The sequence below is a fragment of the Bacillus rossius genome, chromosome 15, assembly GCF_032445375.1.
Source record: "Bacillus rossius redtenbacheri isolate Brsri chromosome 15, Brsri_v3, whole genome shotgun sequence".
Lineage (NCBI taxonomy): Eukaryota > Metazoa > Arthropoda > Insecta > Phasmatodea > Bacillidae > Bacillus > Bacillus rossius.
In genome coordinates this window covers 40,515,235-40,537,646 of record NC_086342.1, presented here as the reverse complement: position 1 = coordinate 40,537,646, position 22,412 = coordinate 40,515,235, and the positions used below count along the sequence as shown (strand labels likewise).

General features: G+C 37.9%; 1 protein-coding gene across 1 annotated transcript in view; it reads left to right on the top strand.

Annotated features, from left to right (window-relative positions):
* Window positions 1-22,412, top strand: part of LOC134539414 (uncharacterized protein C19orf47-like) — a 50,821-nt gene that overhangs the window by 14,870 nt on the left and 13,539 nt on the right. The window contains exons 6-10 of the mRNA XM_063381437.1: window positions 3,491-3,688; window positions 6,610-6,752; window positions 7,893-8,046; window positions 20,339-20,473; window positions 21,624-21,785. Coding sequence (XP_063237507.1) covers window positions 3,491-3,688; window positions 6,610-6,752; window positions 7,893-8,046; window positions 20,339-20,473; window positions 21,624-21,785 — 792 coding nt within the window. The remainder of the gene's footprint in view (window positions 1-3,490; window positions 3,689-6,609; window positions 6,753-7,892; window positions 8,047-20,338; window positions 20,474-21,623; window positions 21,786-22,412) is intronic.

Genomic DNA, 22,412 nt, shown 5'->3' with positions numbered 1-22,412 from the left:
TAATTAGCTGCCAAAGTTACATTTTTAACCTTTTTGGGTTGTACAAATAAGGAGAATTGAATTTATTGCAGAACTGAAACATTTTAGGATTAACTGCAATGCCACTGGCTACTTCAAGAAATGGTTTGCATTTCTTTCAGAAAATATTAATTAATTTTACCTGACATTTCAAAATTCTCAAAATTTTTATGATCTTGACAGCCAAGAAACATGAAATGAGTTTTTGTGATAGAAATGCAAACCATTTCTTGAAGTAGGCAGTGGCATTGCAGTTAATCCTAAAGTTTCAGCTCTGCAATAAATTAAATTCTCATTTGTACAACCCATAAAGGTTAAAAATGTAACTTTGGCAGCAAATTATGCAAAAAGTATGCAACTATATATATTTTTCATTTCGTGAAAGTTAAACGATTGAAAATGTCTAAAAGTTGATCAGTGATTAATATAAATGAGTCATTCCATATCAAATCAACCAAAGAAAAATTAATTTAGAAACTTCATGTTTCAGATTTATATGATTTTTTGTATATTGGTAATATCAACTAAATACATTATAAATCTATTTTTTCTAAAAAAAAATTCTGAGTAGTTTTTTTTGTATAAATTTTTGAAAATTGCAAAAATAGCCATTTTTAGCAATGTTTTGGATCACTCAAATACTTGTAGGTTTCCAACTAATGGTGCTAGAAGGCTGTTTGACAGCTCATTTTAAAGGTCATTGAATGGGCTTCAAATTGATATGTAACATGACCAACTTTGGAAAAAAAGATAATTTTTATTTGTTTTCAAAATTTTTAATATTGAATTTCTAAAAAACACCATTTTCGATTTTTTTTTAAAAAAAAGTATGTTATTCCTACATATATTGGTTAGATTTGTGCCAAATTTCAAGGTGGAGAATCAATGGGATCATGAGTAAATAATGATGAGAAGTTTAGTAGATGCTTAAGGGGGGCATGGTAGATAAATAAATGCTTTAAGCGTCAGTTGGACGTTATGGGTTTTTGGAAGACAACATTGAAAAACTGCAAAACAAAATCCTACATAATGTTATTTGCCAACTTTATTAGCAGACGTCCCAAAAAGACAATTCTCGAGCATTGTTTCTTCCGCAGCAATTAAATGTTCGAAATTACCAAGGCAGAAGTTTTGGCTTCAAGTAATCTTCAGTTTTTAATTAATCCATTTAGCTCTGGTTTAGATACCATGCCGCCTTAAGAAATAGTTGCAGCAAGGAAGAGTAGCATAATTTTACATAAAATTTTGACTTAGTAAAGTATTCAAATTTTATTGTTATAGACTAAATTTTTTTTACAAATTATAAAACACGGATAACAAATCTTACCTTACATTCATCCAGTGTTCTTTGATTAAACATTTGTTCAATTTGATAATACAAAGCACGTGATCTTGCTGAACAGATGTAGCCTAAGTTAAAAGCACATAATCTTGCTGAAAGGATGTTATAACTGACAAAACATATAATTGCTCATGAAAAAAATCTGTTCAGTATATATTTAATTATTTACAGTTTTCACTTAGGTTGTGGCATACTTCGTTCAAGCAGGTGTGATGTCTCTACAATCTCTTCTTTAGTGAGTGTAAAAGTTCTCCCAGTTGCTGTACAAGGTTCAACCTTTTTAAGAAGATCTTCAGTTCTAATGTCTAGTATATCGGTTCTTGGTGTTGGATAAAAAAAGGAAGCAGCAGGTCCTTTGGGATGTAAAAAACTGACTTTAACTTCATTATTATCATTATTTTTTGCCAATATACATGCAAGCCACCAAAAGTTATCGTATTTCACAGTAACATGTTTTGTCAGTTATAACTTAGGCTATCCTTTCAGCAAGATCATGTGCTTTTAACTTAGGCTACATCTGTTCAGCAAGATCACGTGCTTTGTATTATCAAATTGAACAAATTTTTAATCAAAGAACACTGGATGAATGTAAGGTAAGATTTGTTATCCGTGTTTTATAATTTGTAAAAAAAATTTGTCTATAAAAATAAAACTTGAATACTTTACTAAGTCAAAATTTTATGTAAAATTATGCTACTCTTCCTTGCTGCAACTATTTCTTAAGGCGGCATGGTATCTAAACCAGAGCTAAATGCATTAATTAAAAACTGAAGATTACTTGAAGCCAAAACTTCTGCCTTGGTAATTTCGAACATTTAATTGCTGCGGAAGAAACAACGCTCGAGAATTGTCTTTTTAGGACGTCTGCTAATAAAGTTGGCAAATAACATTATGTAGGATTTTGTTTTGCAGTTTATCATTGTTGTCTTCCAAAAACCCATAACGTCCAACTGACGCTTAAAGCATTTATTTATCTACCATGCCCCCCTTAAGCATCTACTAAACTTCTCATTTTTATTTACTCATGATCCCATTGATTCTCCACCTTGAAATTTGGCACAAATCTAACCAATATATGTAGGAATAACATACTTGTTTTAAAAAAAAATTGAAAATGGTGTTTTTTAGAAATTCAATATTAAAAATTTTGAAAACAAATAAAAATTATCTTTTTTTCCAAAGTTGGTCATGTTACATATCAATTTGAAGCCCATTTAATGACCTTTAAAATGAGCTGTCAAACAGCCTTCTAGCACCATTAGTTGGAAACCTACAAGTATTTGAGTGATATAAAACATTGCTAAAATTGGCTATTTTTGCAATTTTCAAAAATTTATACAAAAAAAAACTACTCAAAATTTTTTTTTAGAAAAAATAGATTTATAATGTATTTAGTTGATATTACCAATGTACAAAAAAACATGAAAATCTAAGGTGTAGAGGTTAAGGCCTCTGGTTGATTTCATATGGAATGACCCAAATCTAAAAGCATGACCTGGAACGGGACATACACCCTTAAATAAAAGTACCTGTACTTACATATTAACGCTACCACAGCTACCTTTAAATATTGTGGAGGTTGGTTGGGTTAGTACAGCTACATTAAAAAAAACTGTAAAATATTTATTATGGTTGCTGAGGAATTACCAATTAAAGATGTGGCTATCCGTACCCAACCAAAAGTTCACATGATTTCACAGTATTTTGAATGTTGCTATACCAACCCAACCAGGGGCGTAGCCAGAGTGGGTGTTTTAGGGGTTCAACCCCCCCCCCCCCCCCCCTTAGCACCAAATCTTTAATTAATTTCTTATTCATCACTCAAACAAATTTCATATTAAAATTAATAAAATTTTTAATATTACAATATTTAAATTTAAGTACCGAAAACTGCTAAAATAGCACCATTTTACACCTTAAAATCCAAATTTTCCCGGGGGAGGACCCCTGGACCCCCAGCTTTAATACGGGGTGGGGGGGGGGCATGCTTCTTAACACCCCCCATACACAAATCCTGGCTACGCCACTGAACCCGACAGACGGTCCACAATAACTAGAGGCGGCTGCGGCGGCGCTGATACGTAAGTGCCGGTGAGGAAGCGGAGACACGAGCGTGGCGAGTGCCCGCAGGCGCCGGCCCCGCGGAGAAGCCGGCGAGGAGCTCCGGGCCCGACGCGGGCGCCGTGGCCAAGAGGAAGCACTCGGGGGAGGAGCTCCCCGCGAAGAAGGCGAGGCGCGTCCTGCCGGAGCACGAGGGCGGCTACAAGGTCACCATGCCCGCGGGGACCACCGCCCGCACCCAGCAGATCCTCAAGAAGAAGGCCCTGAGTGAGTCCAAGTCCTTGTTCGGCCGTCTCTGGCGAGAAAGTGACGAGTTTCCAAAATAAAATTACGTTAATAGCATACGTCTTCCGAACAGTAAAGATAACCCAAGAAAAGCACATTCGACCACCTGCTGATACCAAAATGAGTATAAACACGGTGAAATGTGTGACGTGATCTATCTTTTAACAAGCTCTTGAAAATTTGACACTGATTTCATAAGAATAATGAAAGGAAATTTCACTAAAATATTTTATTGGATTTTGGCAGTAACTACATACCACGCCAGAGTGGTCAAAAATGTTTAGCGTATACCATTTTTTTTTTCATTTGCGCAGTTGTGGTCACTTCGCATACACAAACAGATGCATGTATGCGCACACACATGCATGCTTACACATGAGCACGTATGCACGCACATGCACAAAACCTCCTACCCTCCTTACCATTGGCATTTCAAAGAATTATCCTGTCTCATCTGTCACATCTGTTGTTTAGGAGGCAGTCAAAAGTGTCATCCGCATGAGTAACTGAGTTTAGACACAGGTCGTGCAGTTTTTCAACTTAGCTCTTTCTAAAGCTAGGGTAAAGGGTTTGAAGGGCTTGAAGCTACCGCATAAGTACATAACAGTTGCACATCAGGGTGTATGAAGATTTGCTTATAAAATTAATAATTGGTACAAACTTTTTGGTCTTGAATGTTTTCCTTTACGATACACTGTTTTCAGTTACTTCTGATGAGAAAGTTTTGATTACTTAATATTCACAAAATGAGAATCTATATTTGTAGGAATTAATGTAAAAGACGAAAAAAATTGGAAAGGTGTTTCAACTTCAGAGCATTGCAAATCGCCTTATTTTTCGAGTTAAAGCAGAAACAGAGACGGTAGCATGTCCAAAAGAAAGTGGATTATCACAGTGGTTGGTGCAGAACTGCCAGCTGGCTAGCAGTACTACATGCCTGGCGTCACGGAACCGGTGTCTGTGGCAGGATGGTGAATAGGTGGAATGGGTGTCTACAGCGGCATGTGTGGTACAGCGCTCGCCAAGAGAAACGAATTCTAGGCTGACTTCCTTCAAACTTTTGACTTTTTAACATAGATCTTTCATTGTTCCTCAAAAAGGGGTTGTAATAGAAAGTTGGTCATTTTAAATGGGGTCTTAACAAAGGGTTTTACTGTACGTATACAGGTCACAAAAGTCACATACAGTGTAATGCTGAAATTTTCAGCCGCCTTTTGCTAACTTGTATTTTGTGTTTGATGCCTCACTTCAGTTTGAAGTCCACGTTCAGCATAAATGGTTGAAACCTGCCCTATTCAGAGCACATGGAAATTATCTCTGGAAATGTTTTACCGTGTTTTATCGCATAATTGTCACACATTTAATTCTAAAATCAAGTTTGAAAAGTAGGGGTGCGACGTTTATGCGAGAGAAAAAAATTTTTGTTAGATAAAGTTATTCATAAAAACAAAACCCATTCATGGAAAATACGCTTATTTAAAAAGTGAACTATAAAAGAGCACGCCAAACAATTTATTTTAGTAAGTCATGCAACAAAAACCTTTCTTCAACTTTAAATAGAAAAACAAAATCTGTGATCCCAATGTGAGCCTGAACGAACGCGTAACTATCGTCGTTATACACACCATGAAAGAGTGCGGGCCATCAAATGTAGTTAACTCAGCTTTTGACACAGAGCGCACATTGCATGCAATCGGCGAGATATCGATATTCGACTACATGCACACGCTCTTTACGGGAAGCAACATAACCAAACATGAATGATGCCAACTAGTGCTGGCTACATTTTTGTAAGCGGTACACCGCGGCGAAGCAGACAAACAGGTAAAGTCTTTAAAAGAAATTTTACACATCAGACAACTTCGTATTTCCGTTATTTAAATAAGTAAGAAGTAATATTTGAATAAATATTATATTTCTATTTTAAAATACGTTGTTTTATATGGAAAAAATACCCACACAAAGCGCTCGGAATCTAATAGCGGGACCAAAAACATCATGCAACGTTTATGCGAAAGGTTTTTTTATCCAAATTTTGATGCCCTAAAAAATGGGTTTGACGATTATGCGATAAAAGAGGATATCTTTATAAAATAAAATGGCACATTTCTGCAAATAAAAGATCAACTTTGTAAATAGTTTAGTTTGGTTTCTTACATGGAAAAATGACCCTCTGATTTAAAAAATTTATAAGTAAATGTTATTACAGGTCCTGGAAATGTCCTTCAGTGGTTATGCAGGTATTGCAGACACCCTGAAATGGTTGAGTCTCTGAGTGCTTGAAACTAAGGTTGGGTCAGCTACTGAAATGACCGTCTTTATTTCCAATTTTGGTGTTTGAATTTGAACATCTGATTTGTTTATTCATGTATAAATTATTTATATTTTATATTTATTTATTTATAAAGCACGTCATTAATTCACCATGTAAATACATGAATATTTATCTGATTCTTTACGATTATTAATTACTTAAGTTTAGTTTTTAAATATCTTACTATAAGTACTGTTAAGGCAGTTGATCAACATAATGGTGCTTTATAAGTACCTTTTATTACATGCTTTTTAATTTTTCTTACTATAAGTACTGTTAAGGCAGTTGATCAACATAATGGTGCTTTATAAGTACCTTTTATTACATGCTTTTTAATTTTTAATGACAATAAATACGAAATTCACTATTTTGAATGCGAAAACTGCTTTTTTACACCACCATCAAATCTTGGCTCTAACTAAGTTGCGTGCAATGCTTCAATGAAGCCAAAATTGTAAATGAATCGATGGGGAAAATGTTACGGCCTGACAGCTGTTGAAACAAATGTCCCGTGAACACGGCGAGTGGGCCTCAGAAGAGCGCACCCCAAGGGAGGCGTGCGAGGGCGTGGTTGTTGGGCTCCTTGCAGTGAACACGGCGCAGAAGAAGTCCGTGTTCGAGCGTCTGGGCGCCGGGGGCGAGGAGGACACGGCGCCCGTGCCCATCGCGGACACCACGTTCCGGGTGACCGGGCTGGACTCCGCCCCCTTCCCGACTGCCGGCGGCTCCAAGGTGCACTCCCTTGCCTTCTGCTGCTTCTGATCAGCACTCGCCGGACTGATTGATTCTTATTGCAATTACAGTAAATCCCTGTTAGGAAGTTTCTCAAAGTACTTAAAAATTTGGACAGGGGAAATCTATTAAAAGGATAAAATTGTATGCATTGATAGGTCAATTGTTTTATTTTTTTAACCGTACCTATGCAGGGAATTTTATCAAGTGGGACTTTCTTAAGAACGGTCACTGTCTTCAAGGTATTTTAGTGTAAATATATCACAGTAGTCCTCTTTTTTGTTAAATTTTTGATAGTTTTTAATTAAATGTTTTTTATTAACTTTAAAACATCACTATGATCACTTGCGTAACGTACATTTTGAAAACAACCATTATTGTATACCTGGTTTTGAAAGTTATGACCAAACATGATAGGAATGATAATTAACCAACACGGTGTGTGAGACGCCGTAAGTACGAGACATTTTTTTTTACATTAGTACCGTTTTGAAATCAGGCCGCTGCAGTGTTGCGCTTGGCATGTGTTGGCAAGCCACAGACGCCATTACGGAAACTTTCAACCGTGTTTTGCGTTTTTTTGTATTTAAAATGCCTCCGCTGATTGAGAATCCAGCCAACTGTGAAATATGCACTGTTATTTGTTTTCTTAGTGCTAAAGGCGTGACAGCGGCTGAAGTGTGTGGAGAAAACACTCGGGTAATGACAAAATTGTAAAAATATGTTCTCTTTCACTTTTTCGTCAACTTTCTGCACCAAACATTGAGAAATGGCAGAAGGTGATCCACTTTGTTCCCAGTCATAATCGTTAATTTGTTCATTTTTAAAAGTTCTTACCCAATTCCATAAAATTCCATGTGTCATAATGTGTTTTTCCATACACTTTTTTGATCTGAAGATGAACTCAGCCGCTGTCATGTTTTTAGCGCTAAGAAAACCAATCACAGCGCATATTTCACAGTCGGGATTCTCTATCGACGGAGGCATTTAAAATACTCTCGACCAAACCTAATCACGCTGGAATGTTTCCGTAATGGCGACAGTGGCTGGCCGACAGGTGTAGGAATGCGCGGAATGCTTAAAGAACACGCCTGGTACGTAGCAGCTGTGTGGTAGCGATGTGCTGGCGCGTGGTCGCAGGCGTCGTCGGTGTTTGCGAGGCTGGGCGACAAGTCGCTGCAGGTGACAGCCCCCACTGCTGCGAGCGAGACCTCCGCCCAGGGCGAGCAGCCCTACCACGGCATCCTCAAGCAGCAAACCAAGAAAATTATCATTACAAGATCTACTGTTGTACGTGAGTACTGTGTAGCTCTGTGTTACGGTAGGTTGGCATTTTGGTATGCTCACAATTTTATGGTTTTTCTATTTAAGTACTAAGTTTTGCTAAATGCTGTATGCCTATGGCCTGGAAAATTTCTGTGTTTTCAGTATTCCAAAAATGGTACCGTATTCACTCGCGTAATGTCCGCCCTCGCATAATGTCCGCACCCTTTATTTATATATCCTTAAAAGAAAAAATTAAAAATTCGCATAATGTCCGCACCAGTCGTCTACGGCGGGCAACACAACTTTGGCCACCCCTAAAGGACACAGTACGAATGGAAAGTTGACGGCTCTGTAAACAAAGCCGTGACCTTCAGCTGTCCTTTCTCTCCTGTCCTGAAAGGGTGGGGAAATTCGTTGAACTGAACAAAGCACGGTAACGGTAAACACAGCTGACCAACACGCACGCAAGTTCAAGGCATGAGTTTCGCGTCGAGTTTTGTAGTGTAGAGTACAGAATGGGTAAATATAAATCCTTCACTGCGCGGTTTAAATTAAGAGTTGTTCGTTATGCTGAAGAGCATGGGAACAGGGCTGCTGAAAGGGAGTTTGAAGTGCACGAAAAAAGTGTTGGTCAGTGGCGGAAAATAAAAGAACAGTTGCAGTCAACAAATGCAACACGGCGTGCGTTTCGCGGACCCAAGGCTGGGAAGTTCCCAGAACTTGAAGTTAAAGTTTTAAACTATATACGTGAATTAAGAAGTAATGCCTGTGCTGTTTCGTATGAAATGGTTCAAGTAAAGGCGCGGGGAAAAAAAATATTAACATCGCATTTGCTGACATGGATCAGTCTTGTTTTCTGTTGAGGTAAGACACGCAGCGCAGCGTAAAAGAAACGTCAACTTTAATTAGTGTGTATCCTGTTTTACGTGTCAGGACAGAACAGAACCCCTCTTTGTTTACATTTGGTTGGAATCCCTCCCTTGGCCATTCTCATGCTCTAAATGTTTCCTTCCCCTTCCTCCTCCTCTACGTCACGAAGGCCATCAGTTTGCCGGGAGGGGGGGGGGGGAGTACAGTGCGCAGCAGATGTGGAACTGGTGAGTCACTGCGCTGTTGCCAGCTCGCTGGTTCCCTACGCGCCGCACGTAAGGATATGGTACGGCTAAAATATTGCAGCCGTGCCGTTAATAGCCGTTTTAATCCATCACATATTAATCACATTAATAAGGCACACGTAACCACACTTATTTCAGTGTAGCGCGTAATTTTTTTTAATGTTCCGGCGGGTGCGAGACAGTTACCGGTGGCAATTACAGCAAAGTAAACATGGTCTAAGCCGGGTTGTTTGCAAGCGATCCCGCAGCAATATTCTTTTTAAATACGTAGCTAGTGAATCCAAATTGATTTTAGATACGTTTTGTGCCTTTTTAGTAATAATTAAGACACAAAATTTTGTAATTTTTATTTTTCCTCGCATAATGTCCGCACCCCATTTTTTTGGCCAAAAAAGTGGTCAAATTACTGCGGACATTACACGAGTGATTACGGTACTTTCAGATTAGAAAAGCTGTGGTTTAGAGTCCGTATTTTCGTTATGCAATGGAAATTTTACCAGTATTTTAAATGTTGACTAAATTTTGCAGTTATTGAATATAATAGTTTACATATTTAATAAAAAATCCATGTATACTAGGAATAGACTAATATGCATAATGACAGCCAATTAAATCCAAAACAGTTACACAAAAATGATATTTAAAAAAAATTAATATGTGCAAACTATAGAAAACACAGTGTTAAAGCAGAGTACTTTACAATCTTTTATACTTCAAAACACATTTCACTTAGTAATTGTAAGTTTTCCTGAGAGAGGCTGTGGCGATGATCAGAAAGAACAATGTTATACTTTGAAAAAAACCTTTCGCTGTCTGCATTTGCACACGGATGCCACATGCTTAGCCGACTTTAGGTGTTTGTCAATCTTTTCTTTCCCATGAAACTTTACAGTTGCAAAATTTCCACATCACTGTGCTATTGTCAGTACAATAAAACCCATGTTTCTGATACTGATATGCTTGGTCTCGAGCACTCAAAGTATTATTCAGCATTTTCAAACTCTAGACAGAAATATGTTGCAACATACTACATACAGGCTGTTACGAAAACAATCAACTAAACTTGGCGCGCAAATAAATATCAGCAGTGGAATGCCACTACGTTGGGAACGCTGTCGCGGCTCGTGGCGTCAACAACAGATGCTGGCTGCATAATAGTCACGCATGCCCGCACACTCCCAGTCTCGCTGTGCAGACTATTTCGTACCTGCAAAATCATTATTTGCTTATTCTCTTGCTATTTACGAAGTTACAGAAAATAAACAACTACGGTAAGATAAATTCGTTAGCCGCTAACGTATGTGTTTAGCTTTACACAAAACAAAACTTCTCTCACAGTCTGGGAAATGTATGATCTTCGTTAAGGAAGCATTCATTCGCTTACGTGAGAACTTAGTAGAAGCAATTAGGGTTCTGCGAATTTTCGAAATTTCCGAATTCGAGTTCGAATTTTTTGATATTCGATTCGTAATTTCGAATCGAATTCATTTTACAATAATTCGACTTGAAAAATCTGGCCCGGGTACACTAATATGACATCCCCCTCTCCCAATTTTAAAAGAAATGTAAACGGGCGATTACATCTTCCACTTACAAAAAATTATACATCGAAACCCCTTATTTACGTAACCGTTATTTACGTTTTCACGTTATTTAACCATTTTATTTCTGTCCCGTTTTAACTTCATTTGATGTAATGCTATGAATTCCCGTTGTTTACAACGCGCCTATTGCTTTACGCAGTTTACGCCGTTCGTTCTGATAAAACTGCTTACTAACTTAATTAATCTTATTACAAAGTAATCTGATGTGTAAATTGTGTTTTAAAGACGTTTTTAAAAGTTAAAAACTTCATCTTTAACGTCTCGGGAGTCACTTTATACCGCTTATAGAAACGTAAGCAGCGCCAGTTTGGTTGTGTTGATTCCTGTATTAACTTATAGAGAGCGCGCACGTAGTCTAAGATTGATATCGATAGCTCACAGACTGAATGCACGCGCGCGCTCTGTCAGGAACCGAGTTAACCCGCACGATCGTTATGCGTATAGTTACAAATCACGTTCTTGTTACAGGTTTATTATTTTTTTTTTCGTTGAATAAAATGGTTTTATTGCATCACTCATTAATTTAAATTATTTAGCTTGCTTTCACAGAGTCTACTTTTTAAAAAAACGTACTTTCCATGAATAGGTTTTGTTTTTATGGATTACTTTACATTTTTTTTGCATAATAGTATTATCCGTTCATATTTACCTGAGTTTTGGAATAAACAAAGCCTCTTGTAAACAAACATTTTCATTGGCTGCTGGCCGCTGCACACATTATTCGTGCGCAAGAAATAGTTCCTTGGTTACATACCATTTGTAAGTATTTTTACACTCCCTTTTTTATAAAAATTGTTATACAGCATTATAGCGTTTCACCATTAATATCCAATACAGTTTAACGTGTCAGCAAGTATTTACTTACTATTATGTTAGCAGACGCTGTGTGTACAGTTTGATGCCCGGCGCAACAACTGTATTTCGGATTCGCGCGCGCACGGTTTGTTATGGCTGATGCCGGACTGAGTTTTGTAAAGCACAGAACGGGAAAGCCTTTGAAAAGTGCACAGAAAACTATTGTGTTGAATGTTTTTAAAACATTTTCAGACAAATATCCGGATTGTTGTGTGAACGATATCGCGAGTTTAACTGCGGAATTTACGAGTGTTTCGAAGAGCAGTGTGTTTCGTGCAAGGAAAGAATTACAGGACACTGGGACATTAACAACTCCCGGGAAGAAAAGGAAACTTGAGTATCCTGTTATCAAAACTTGTGATGATTTTGTAAAGACGGCTATTAGGCGTAAAGTGCATAGTTTTTTCTTCGCAAATGAACCACCAACGCTGAACAAAGTGCTACGGTACTTCCTGTTATATTACTTCTCCGTTATTTTATTAGCACCGACTGTACTGAAGTTTGTGTGTTGCAACTATTGCTTGGCGCGCAAGATTAATTCAGCCTATCACTTGCTGACGCGGCGCAGTGATACGACGGTGTTTGTTTATTTCAAAACTCAGCTAAGAGTGAACCCACGGTCTCACCCCTAAATTATAAACTTGATTTTAGAATAAAATGTGCAATGCTTACACGATAAAAACGGTAAATTTGTTTTTTATTTTTGTACCACTTCCTTATGCTGTGAAATTTTTATTAATATTTTTATCCTTGAAAGTCAAACATGCTAAATAAGGTGGCAAGTGAGAGAGTTTTCTCTACAGCAGGCAACATATTTACCAGCCACAGAGAATTGTTGTTGCCGCACCATGTAGGTGAACTCACCTTTCTCCATGACAATTTGAAATGATTAGCGAAGTGATTTATGTTAGTGCTATAGACATATAATTTTTTTTTTTTTTTAATTTTAGAGAATCTGGTTGTGCACTTCAATATAGTCTCACTTTAATTTTAGTTACTTGATTTAAACTGTGAATTATGTTAAAAAATTTTTAATGATCTATGTTATTTTAATAAATATTCCCAAATTCGATTCGAAAAAAATTCGAAATTCGTGAATTTTTTTGAAATTCGATTCGAATTCGATTCGAACAGAAAAATCACAATTCGCAGATGTCTAGAAGCAATGTTGGCTAACCTGGACAAACCAGGTTTGTTTTGTTTACATTTTACAGTATATGACGCAACTTGGATAAATACAAGATATTAGGTTATTCTTTTGCTTTGATATAATGTTTTATACACTTTTCGCAAAATACAATAAATGCGTTCTCATATCCGGCCAAGTGTGCACAGTAGTTTAGAATTCGTAATCATATTATTTTTATTTTTCGTAGAGTGCAAAAGTTTTGAGTTTTCTTGTATTCAATAAATACGGTATTGGCATAATGGAGTGGAGGAACACGGGGTTGCCACTTGAACAAACCACGGCGCACAAATGAGAAGAAACTTAGTGTGAACTATACCTAGAGCCAAGATTTTATGGTGTTATGAAAAAGGACTTTTCGTCATTAAGAATTGACGAATTGTGGATTTCGTCTTTATCGTCATAAAAAATTAAAACACATGTAATAACATTTACACACCTAGCAGAGCTGCCTTGATCAAATGCTTCAATAATTCGTGGTTAGAGACTTAAAATATGCACATTAAAGAATACTATGTTGAGAGTACATAAAAAATTAACCACTAAAATATTCAGTATTCTTATGCAGGTAAGTACTGTTCCTGAGTTCAGGAGAGAGTCTAACTTAACTAAAATAGAAACTACAGTTAAACTTTTGTTCTATAAATGCAATATAATTAAGCTCAGGAAAAAGCCACCATTGTCAGCAGTTCAGCATTCTCTGGTTTTAGAGATCTTCTTCTGTCACTTACAACTACAGAATACTTAGAAAAAGATCTTTCTGAGTCCACATTCGTTGCAGGTATCCATATTAACTTTAAAGCAGCAGCTGCAAATTCAGGATAATCCGCTTTCATTTTACATAGTATGTCCACCATGTCTACGTAGTTCACATGCGGTTTCTTCTGCTCTTGGGAAACCAGGTTTTGGAGTGTTATGTAGCCTGTCGCTACAGAGGTCTTCTGCACCTTGCAAAGGAAAGGTAGGTTCCCAATATGTTTCTGGAATTCTTTTTCCTCCACACAAATGTTTCCTACATTTTGAGGATTCATTAGAGCGCTGATTCCCAGAAATAGTTGACGAGATGGATCAGTGTTCACCAGATCAATCAGTTTTATAAGACTGAGTTTAGCTGTGTTCTTGAACTGCTCTTTAAGGGCTGCAGAGTTGACAGTTTTCATTTCAGCCAAAATGTCTTCAACATTTTCAGGAAATATTCCCTTAGCCAAGACATCAAGAGTAGTTTGAAGTTTACTCAATTTTGTGCACAACTGATGAGCAGTAGGATACTTTGTTCCTTCAAGAAAATTAATTAGCTCTACAAAGGTGTTACAGTTTTGAGCCACAAATGTAAGAGTGGCCTCAAGACATTGTAACTCTTCCTTCTGGAGTCCCTTGATATATTTAACACCAGAGTTATCTTCGCTAAGCTGCTCAAAGAATTCCACAATGTCGTGCAGATGGAGTGCGAGGTATGATACAGATTCAAACCATGTGTTCCAACGTGTAACAACTGGCATGGGGAATAACTTGACCAGAGCCTTGTTTTCTCCATGTTTCTGGAGAAGAAATTGAAGGTATGCATGCCTCCTCTTTCTGGTGTTAAGAAAGGCCATCTTTACCTTACAAACGAAGAGGTTCAGTTCTTCCAAGTTGTTTTGCCAGATCTGCCCAACAATGTTTACTTTATGGGCCCAACATTGTATGTGGTACATGTGGTCACCAAATACACCTTCAAGGGTACCAGCAAATTTTGTCATGTACCTGGCACTATCTGTAACATACGCAATTATGTTTTCTTCCTTGACTTCATATTTGGAGCATACATCAATCACTGCCCGAGAACAACAAACAGCATTTGCTTCATCAAGGACACAAGAAGCCCCTAAGATAACATCTTGTTCAGCACCTGGTTTCAGAATTTTAAACAAGATGTTGAAAACACAATTATTACTCTTGTCAGTGGTTTCATCTGCGAGTATGACCACATCTTGCCCCAAGAGCTGCTGCTTGATTTCCACTTCTTTTTTCTCTTTAAGTAGGGGAATGTACTTTTTCCTCATCCAATCCGCTGTTGGAAGATCACCAGCACCACTTACATGCTTCTGCATCCATGCAGTCAGCTTGCTGTTGTCAAGTTTCTTAAGAGGAATACCTGCAGCTACAAAGGCTTCAACAGTTTCGAGAACAAAATCTTCCTTTTGTTTTTTTGCGCATATTTGCGCCACTCCTGCTTCTGGGATAGAAAGCTGTCGTTTCAAAGTGCATGGGGATCGTTTAGCTTTTACATGTTTGTCGCTAATTATGTGCTTGTTTACCGTGTCCTTACGTTCATGCTCCAAACGGCAATTACAGTATTTACAGAAAAGTATTTTTCCGTCACTGACATATAATCCCTCATTCTTAAACTCGTCAGCACGTGATGCCGCAGTAGCTTTATTTTTCGGCATGATTAAGAAATTTAGCTTTCATTTATGCACGTAATTTGTAAACAAAGCCCGGAGGTACCAAAAACTAGTATTTACTGAAGTTGTAGCGAAAAAATAAACCGCGGGAAGCCTACTTTTTACAGGCGAGAGAGCCATATACTCAACCCGAAGTAAAATGTTAGGTTATGTCAGGTCAGTGAAATAAATGTTTTTATTTATTTTCCGGGAGGGTTGGGTAGGTAAGCGTTATTTAAAATATTTAATGACCGTAAAATAAATAAATCCTTGCAATATGGTGCTTTTTCATTAGCGATCGGAAAACTTCGATTATGTTACGATTTTGGCTCTCTCGCCTGTGAAGTGTGAAATGAAAATGAAGGCTTCACGGTAAACTGCTTATTCAACAAGCACACAAAATTGCGTTGCAGTGAAATTCCATTAAATATCAAGTGATCATTAAATATCAATGTTCGCTTTTATTTTATTTTCATACGTATTTATTTAATGAATGCAGTTTTTGTTTACGTGTATTTTTCAAAGGATACAGCCAACAAGGCGCTGAGATTTTTCACGTTGTTGTGTTTGTTAACTTGTTAATTTTAGTTTACGATCGTCAGTTGTTAATATTGCGTGATCTCTAGTGGCTAGATGCGTTTAAAAAACCTAACCTAACTCCGATAATGATCTTTTTTTTGTTCGTGAAATCGTCAATTTTTGTGATATCTTGTAATTTTTTAAGATGAATAATTAACGCATTAAATAACCACCACACTGCAGTTGGATGACGACCATTTCTTCTACAAACAGATAGAGAATTTTTGTCAATCAACCAATAGTCGGTAGTTAACGATTTAAATCAATATTGAGGTGTTTATTTGTGGTTAGAAAACATTTCGCATTTTTCGCGGTTTGGGATGAATTTCGCATGAAAATTCGCGATTTTGCATAAAACCATATAATCTTGGCTCTATACCCGAGATCAATTTTGAGCATCAAAACCATACACGAACATGGCTTATGAAAAAATAAGGTAATTATGCTGAAACACAAGACTTGGGTTAAAGGATACTTTAACCTTGCGTGAGTATTAGTGATCTGCAAATAATGGTACTTTTCGGGGATATATTTGCAGTGTAATATAGAAATGTTGTGGTTTTCGTGAATGTGCTTACTTTTTGTGCTTTCATGCAAAATTTGCACGAATTTTCGCAAAATTCGCGATCACAAAAAATTCCAGGCCATATGTATTTTTTTTTCTCTGCCGACAAATGGGACAGCAAAATGTAAGCAGAATATGCTATCAAGTTTGGCCTTTATTCATGTAAATGCCGTAATGTTAGTATTCCTAATTATAATTACACAAGTTCCTTGTAATAGTTGAAAACAAAAAAATATATATATAATTATTATTGTAAATTTTGTGCAGTTTGGGAACCTTTTTTTTTTCTAAGAGTGTGTGGTTGGCTTCTTACTTTATTTTTAAATTAGTTGCATATATTTTTTTCTTCTGTAATTCAAACAAGAAGTCATGGTTTTAGGCTACTGCCCTATTGACAAAAAACTACACTAGAGTCCCGTTATAGCGAGGTGTCACGGTTCCGGGTTTGATCCTCGCTATAACCGTATCCTCGCTATAACCGAATTGGACATTTTGGCCCCCAAAAAATAAAAATTAACCGAAAATAGCAAAAAAATTGGGTTTAAACTTGTATAATTGTAAAATAACAGGTTATATTAACAAAATCTTAATTTCTGTGAGCAGATGTGTGAATTCTCTTTAAAACAATACCCCACAAGTACAGATGCAATCACCGATTGCGTCAAAATAACCAGAATACCCTACCACGCCACGTAAGTATAGTATCTCAGCCCGCAATCGACTACTCGACTTGGCCCGCGACCGACGCAGCATTGTCCTGCCATCTATTGTTGACGCGGGCTGTCTGTTGGTTCGGGATGTAGCTAACAGGCAGCGCTAGTGTAGCGCGACGATTTAATTCCTTACAAAAAAGCAGGAGTGTGACAACACACGTACGCCTAAAACTCAAACGAAATAGTCGCTGGAAAAATATACTTTTTTCATTTAAAGAAACATGTAAACTTTTTTAGAAAATAAATTTGGGATTAAACTCAAACCAACACCACCCCCTTCCCGGACAGATACCCCAACAACTGACCGAAACAAAAGTTACAAGAAAACTGTCCTAGCGATTCGGAAAATAAATACGGTAGAGCCTACTATTTGTCGGATAGTAAATAAATAACGTTACGTGATTGTAAATGTGTCGCGACTGAAATAATTCCAAACAAGTTTATAAATATTTGTGTATTATTAACGCGATCAATTAGCAACAAGTATAAAGACGGCTCAGACTTTTTGGCCTAACATAGTTATAAACAATGTTATTATTCGTTAATGAAAATGTCCCAACAAATTAATTAAGAGCATATATATTTAAAAAAGTCCACATTGTTACGTTTAATGGCGGGGAAAAATAGATCTTGTCTATTTTCTAAATAATAAGAAATGTGTACAAGTATATTTATATTCAAAGGCTTGGTTTATTCGAGTCGAGCATACCTTGGCCTTGAAGCCAGCCAGTGATGCTGTAACTGTGAAGTCGCACGCACGCACCGAGTTTGGGTGTTTGGATGATAGCTGGCTTATCTTGTAGCGACGTAGTCAGAAATGAAAGAAAGGGACTGCACTCTTTGTAGCCTAGCGGTTGCATTACACACGCACATATCCCCAGCATGTTCAGCATTTGTTATACTGAGTTCACAGGAATAGAATAATATTGTCACGTCTCACTTTCAGAGGGGGGGTTCAATTCTTCAAAAATGTAGCTCAGAAAATAAGGAACTCAAAACATTAACTAGCCATAGAGCATCTCACTGAGGATTGAATCTTAGTAGGTGTATTCTTATACAAGAATAGAAAATCAGGATACTGAGAAAAAAATAAGAGAAACCTAAAAACAATAGAACAATCACATTTATTTATAACAATTAAATAGAGCTGACAAATAATGAGGCACCTTCCATGTCCGCTACCAGCCTTATAGATATTCCGACAGAAAAACAATAAACCATATAAGATTTTCTTAGTAGTACTAACACATTAACATTATCGTAATAATTTCCTCCAGGCCACCCAGTGATACCAAGCTTCATTAGCTCTTCCACAACTGCATTTTTAAAATTTATTAAGAACATCCACTACCTCGAAACGGATTTTAGAAATTATTTAGTTTAAGTTTATAACGTCATCATTTACATGAAAAGACAAGGATCGTGATGCAAACAAATTACCGAGTTATACTTGAAAATAAAAAGGGAACTGTAGTGCTCAACGTATTACACGTTAAAACCACTAAGTTTCTAAGAACAAATTATTTATAAGAGCAAATAATACACCAAACGAGAATTTTTAAAGTTAACTACGAAGAAACACTGAAGGCTAAGAGTCCGGCATCACTCAGGCGCCATTTCCGATAGCACTCACATAACCATTACCAAGTCGCCGCACGGCCGGGCAGCATGACAGCCTTCCACTGGATTACCGCCCCGCGAAAACATTTTACATCTCTTTTAAGCTATTTGCTTGGCCGCAAAACCCCTACGGGGAAAACATCCTGACGGGAAGTTTTCCTGTGTTTTACAAACACGTAAAGTTATTACAACAAGCCGGCCGCGCGGTCGGCCGCGCCGGGTTGTCCACGTAGTCAGAAAACCTGCCACCAGGTTGCAACACTCGCTCTGCGCCAAGCGTGTGCGCACAACCTCATTCCCAGCTGGCCTCAAAAAAAAAACGAAAAACAAGTTTGCGCCGCATTTCTCTGGAACTGCAGCAAACAACGTGTCAGCTGGCCTGGCTGAAACGCGGTCACGCCTGCGTTCCCAGACAAAGACGTGCAAGACTCGCACTCTTCCAGCCCCGCGGAGACCCAAATCAAACAAAGGTGTTACCCCATCTTAGCTTGAGGGAAACCAAGTCCCGAACTAGCGAAAAGAATTTAAAATTGTATTTTCAACAAATAAACTAATTAAATAAATTAATGATAATTTTGAGCTACGCGACAATATTAATGAACAGACAACTAACGGAAGTTTGATAAAAGAAAGAAAGGACAGGATTCTATTTTTAAAGCCACGCACTTAGGTGGCGACTGCGAGGCTGAAGAATGTGACAGGTGTCAACGGCACAATGTCTAGTGGCGAGCGAGATGGGTGGAGCAGACCTGCCAACTCTCACGATTTTGGTGTGAGGCTCACGATTTTAAGGTCCATCTCACGCCCTCACGCCAAAATAGTGTTTCCTCACGATTTTTTGAGGCCCCAAGATTTTGTTTGTAAAAGTTACAAAACAAGTTTTACGAAAGCTTACAGTAACGAGTTTCCATCAATACTCGAGTCACGTAAAGGAAGCAATTTTGCGTTTTGTAGCATGTGCCGTGCTGATTTTTCTATCTTGCATAGTGGAAGAGGAGACATTGTGAAACATGTCGCTACAAAAAAACACAACTAACACGTGAAGTGTATTGCTTCCAATAAAAAGATTAATTTTGCTGTGAACAGTGATAATAGTGTTACACGAGCAGAATGTTATTTTACATCTTTTTTAGTTGCGGCCCTGCATGATCACTACACGACAGCGCTAAATTATGTTCATCTAAATTAAATCTGCAATCTATAATTTGTTGAAATAAATTTTGAAGCAGAGACCATGTAACATATGTACAGGTATGTCACTTAAATTTAAAGATTCTCATTTGTTGTTTTTTATTTCTAATTTGTATTTATGGGCCTGAAAATTTTTATCGAGGACCTCATGATTTTTTAAATTTGAATGTTGGCAGGTCTGGTGGAGATAAAGCAGACAAACAACCAAAGCGCCCTTCACGCGATCACGCCGTAAATTCCTCAAAAAGACCTCGTTATAGCTGTGTTCTCGCTATTACCGTGCTCGCTATAACAAGATTCTAGTGTAGTTGAGGTATAATAAATGTTACAAACACTCTTGTTCTGAAATAAACAATTTGAACTAATGATTTGATTAACAAAAAAAACAAATATAGTATTGAAGTAATTCATAAATATGTATATGAATATTTTGAACGTAAAGCATCTTTGTGTGTTGGCCTGTTGTCAGCCGGCGGCAACAGCACCATGCGGGCCGACCAGGAGGAGCAGCCCGCGGTCCGGAAGAAGGCCGCCAGCGTCGCTCCGAGCGTCACCACCGTCATCCTGCCCGTGGCCAGGACTGGGGTTCGCCGCCTCATCCCGGGTAACTAGTGAGGGCCAGTACGAGTACCGATCAAATTACTCGGACATTTCTTCAACAAATACGATAACCGATACAAGACACATTCAAAACTTTTGTAAATAATGGTGATGTGCCGGTTCTCGGTAAAAATTGGTTCTCGGTTCTCAGTATTAGGTTAACCTCCACACGATTTCCAGTCGCACCAAAGATACAGTATGCTTTAATGAATGGTGTGGTTGACCACAAAAAAGTCACCCAGCCCCTTAGGTAGAACAGTTGCTTCACAAGTGTTTAGATGCTGGAGCAGCTGTGTGGTGCAGAAATATCTAGTAATTAGGGATGGGTCAGTACCGGTTCTCGGTTTAAAACACTTTTAATTTTTAATTTTGATTAAAAGACAACTACCCAGTGTTTAATAGTGTTTTGTAATTTTTTGCTTATTCATGAGTTGAGATTTTTCCATGTCTCTAGTTATAAGTAATGTAACTCTGCAAAATTTAGGTAATACCTGCAGTTAATATGTATTTATAATGCTTACGTTATTTTTAAGATAAATTTTAAAATATATTCAGACTGTTATTTTTCTAAAGGTCTACTTTTGGGTGAAATAATCATCCGTGTCTGCTATTGAAAAGAGGGACAAAGTAAGTGTCGGGATCTTAGCACAAAGAACTTTGTTTACGTGTGGACACTTCCTGTCGGCGGGGTTATCTTTCCATCGGTGCGGGCTATTGTGAGGCGGTGAAGGAAGGAAAGGGGAAATGGCCCTTTGTTGTTGTCGCCTGCAATTTTCAATTATTAAGAATCATTCACTTGTCAGATTTAGCTTAAAGTGAAACTTGAAAGACGTGTTGCCGGAAGTCTATTGTACTTTTTGCAGGGGAAAGGTTTTAGCTATTACGCTTTCCGTGGTGTCGGTACCGGGATTGTACTTGTGGTTCTCGGTGCCGGTTAATTTGCCGGGAACCGGGCGGAACCGAGAACCGGGGACGTACACATCGCTACGCTTTACTGTTCTTTTCCTTTTTTTTCCGATTGTATTGATTGTTTGAGGGCGAGGTACTGTCTTGTGTGAGGTTCGTGTGCACGAGGCACAGCCAGGTGCGCCGAGGGTCCGGCGAGTGTCGGTGCTGTGGACGGCAGTACAGTGTGTGTGTGCGTGCGTGTGCAGGGCAGGGCTGCACCATGCGGGCCGACCAGGAGGCGTGTCTGAAGGTGGCGGGGGCAGCCCCCGTGGCGAGGCGCCTGCGCACTTCCTCGCAGTCGGCCGCGCCCCTCGACAAGCCCGTCATGCGGCAGGTCTTCAGGGACCGGGCCACGCAGGGCATCCTGGGTAACTTGCGTTCATTAGGCCTGTGCTGACGCTTCGAAGTAACGAATACTTGACGTAGCATACCTCGTGATTCTCGTCATGTACCAAGTTTCGCTCCTGAGATTTAAGTCATTTGTGCGGTATGAATACTCTTTTTTTTTTTTTTTTTTTTTTAATGGGACTTCATGATCAAAAAATTGAACAGTAAGCGACGTTTTAAACATGCAACAAGTATTCGAAGAATTTTTTTGCTACTGAAAAATAAACATAAATTAAAAACACTGCATTTTGTTGTTTCAAAATTGAAAACAAATAATTATTTGTATTCTTTTCATCACACACAGCAGAAGTTAGAAAAAAGAGTCAACAACCATGTACTACAACACCACAAAATACAGACACTCCATTGAGATGCATTAAAAGAAGATATCGTCATAGTTTCAATGGCGTACAAATCGATAGTCAAATTTTATCTAACACCATGTGATTCAGTAGCAGTTTACTTGGTGTATATTGTGATAATACTAATTATCTCAGAACACTGAAACTTTAGGTTAACTATTTTTCAGTGTTTATTTATATGTCTTTCAATTGTAATTATCTTTAGGGTTTATTTATTTCTCTATGTTTAATGTTGTGCAAAGATAT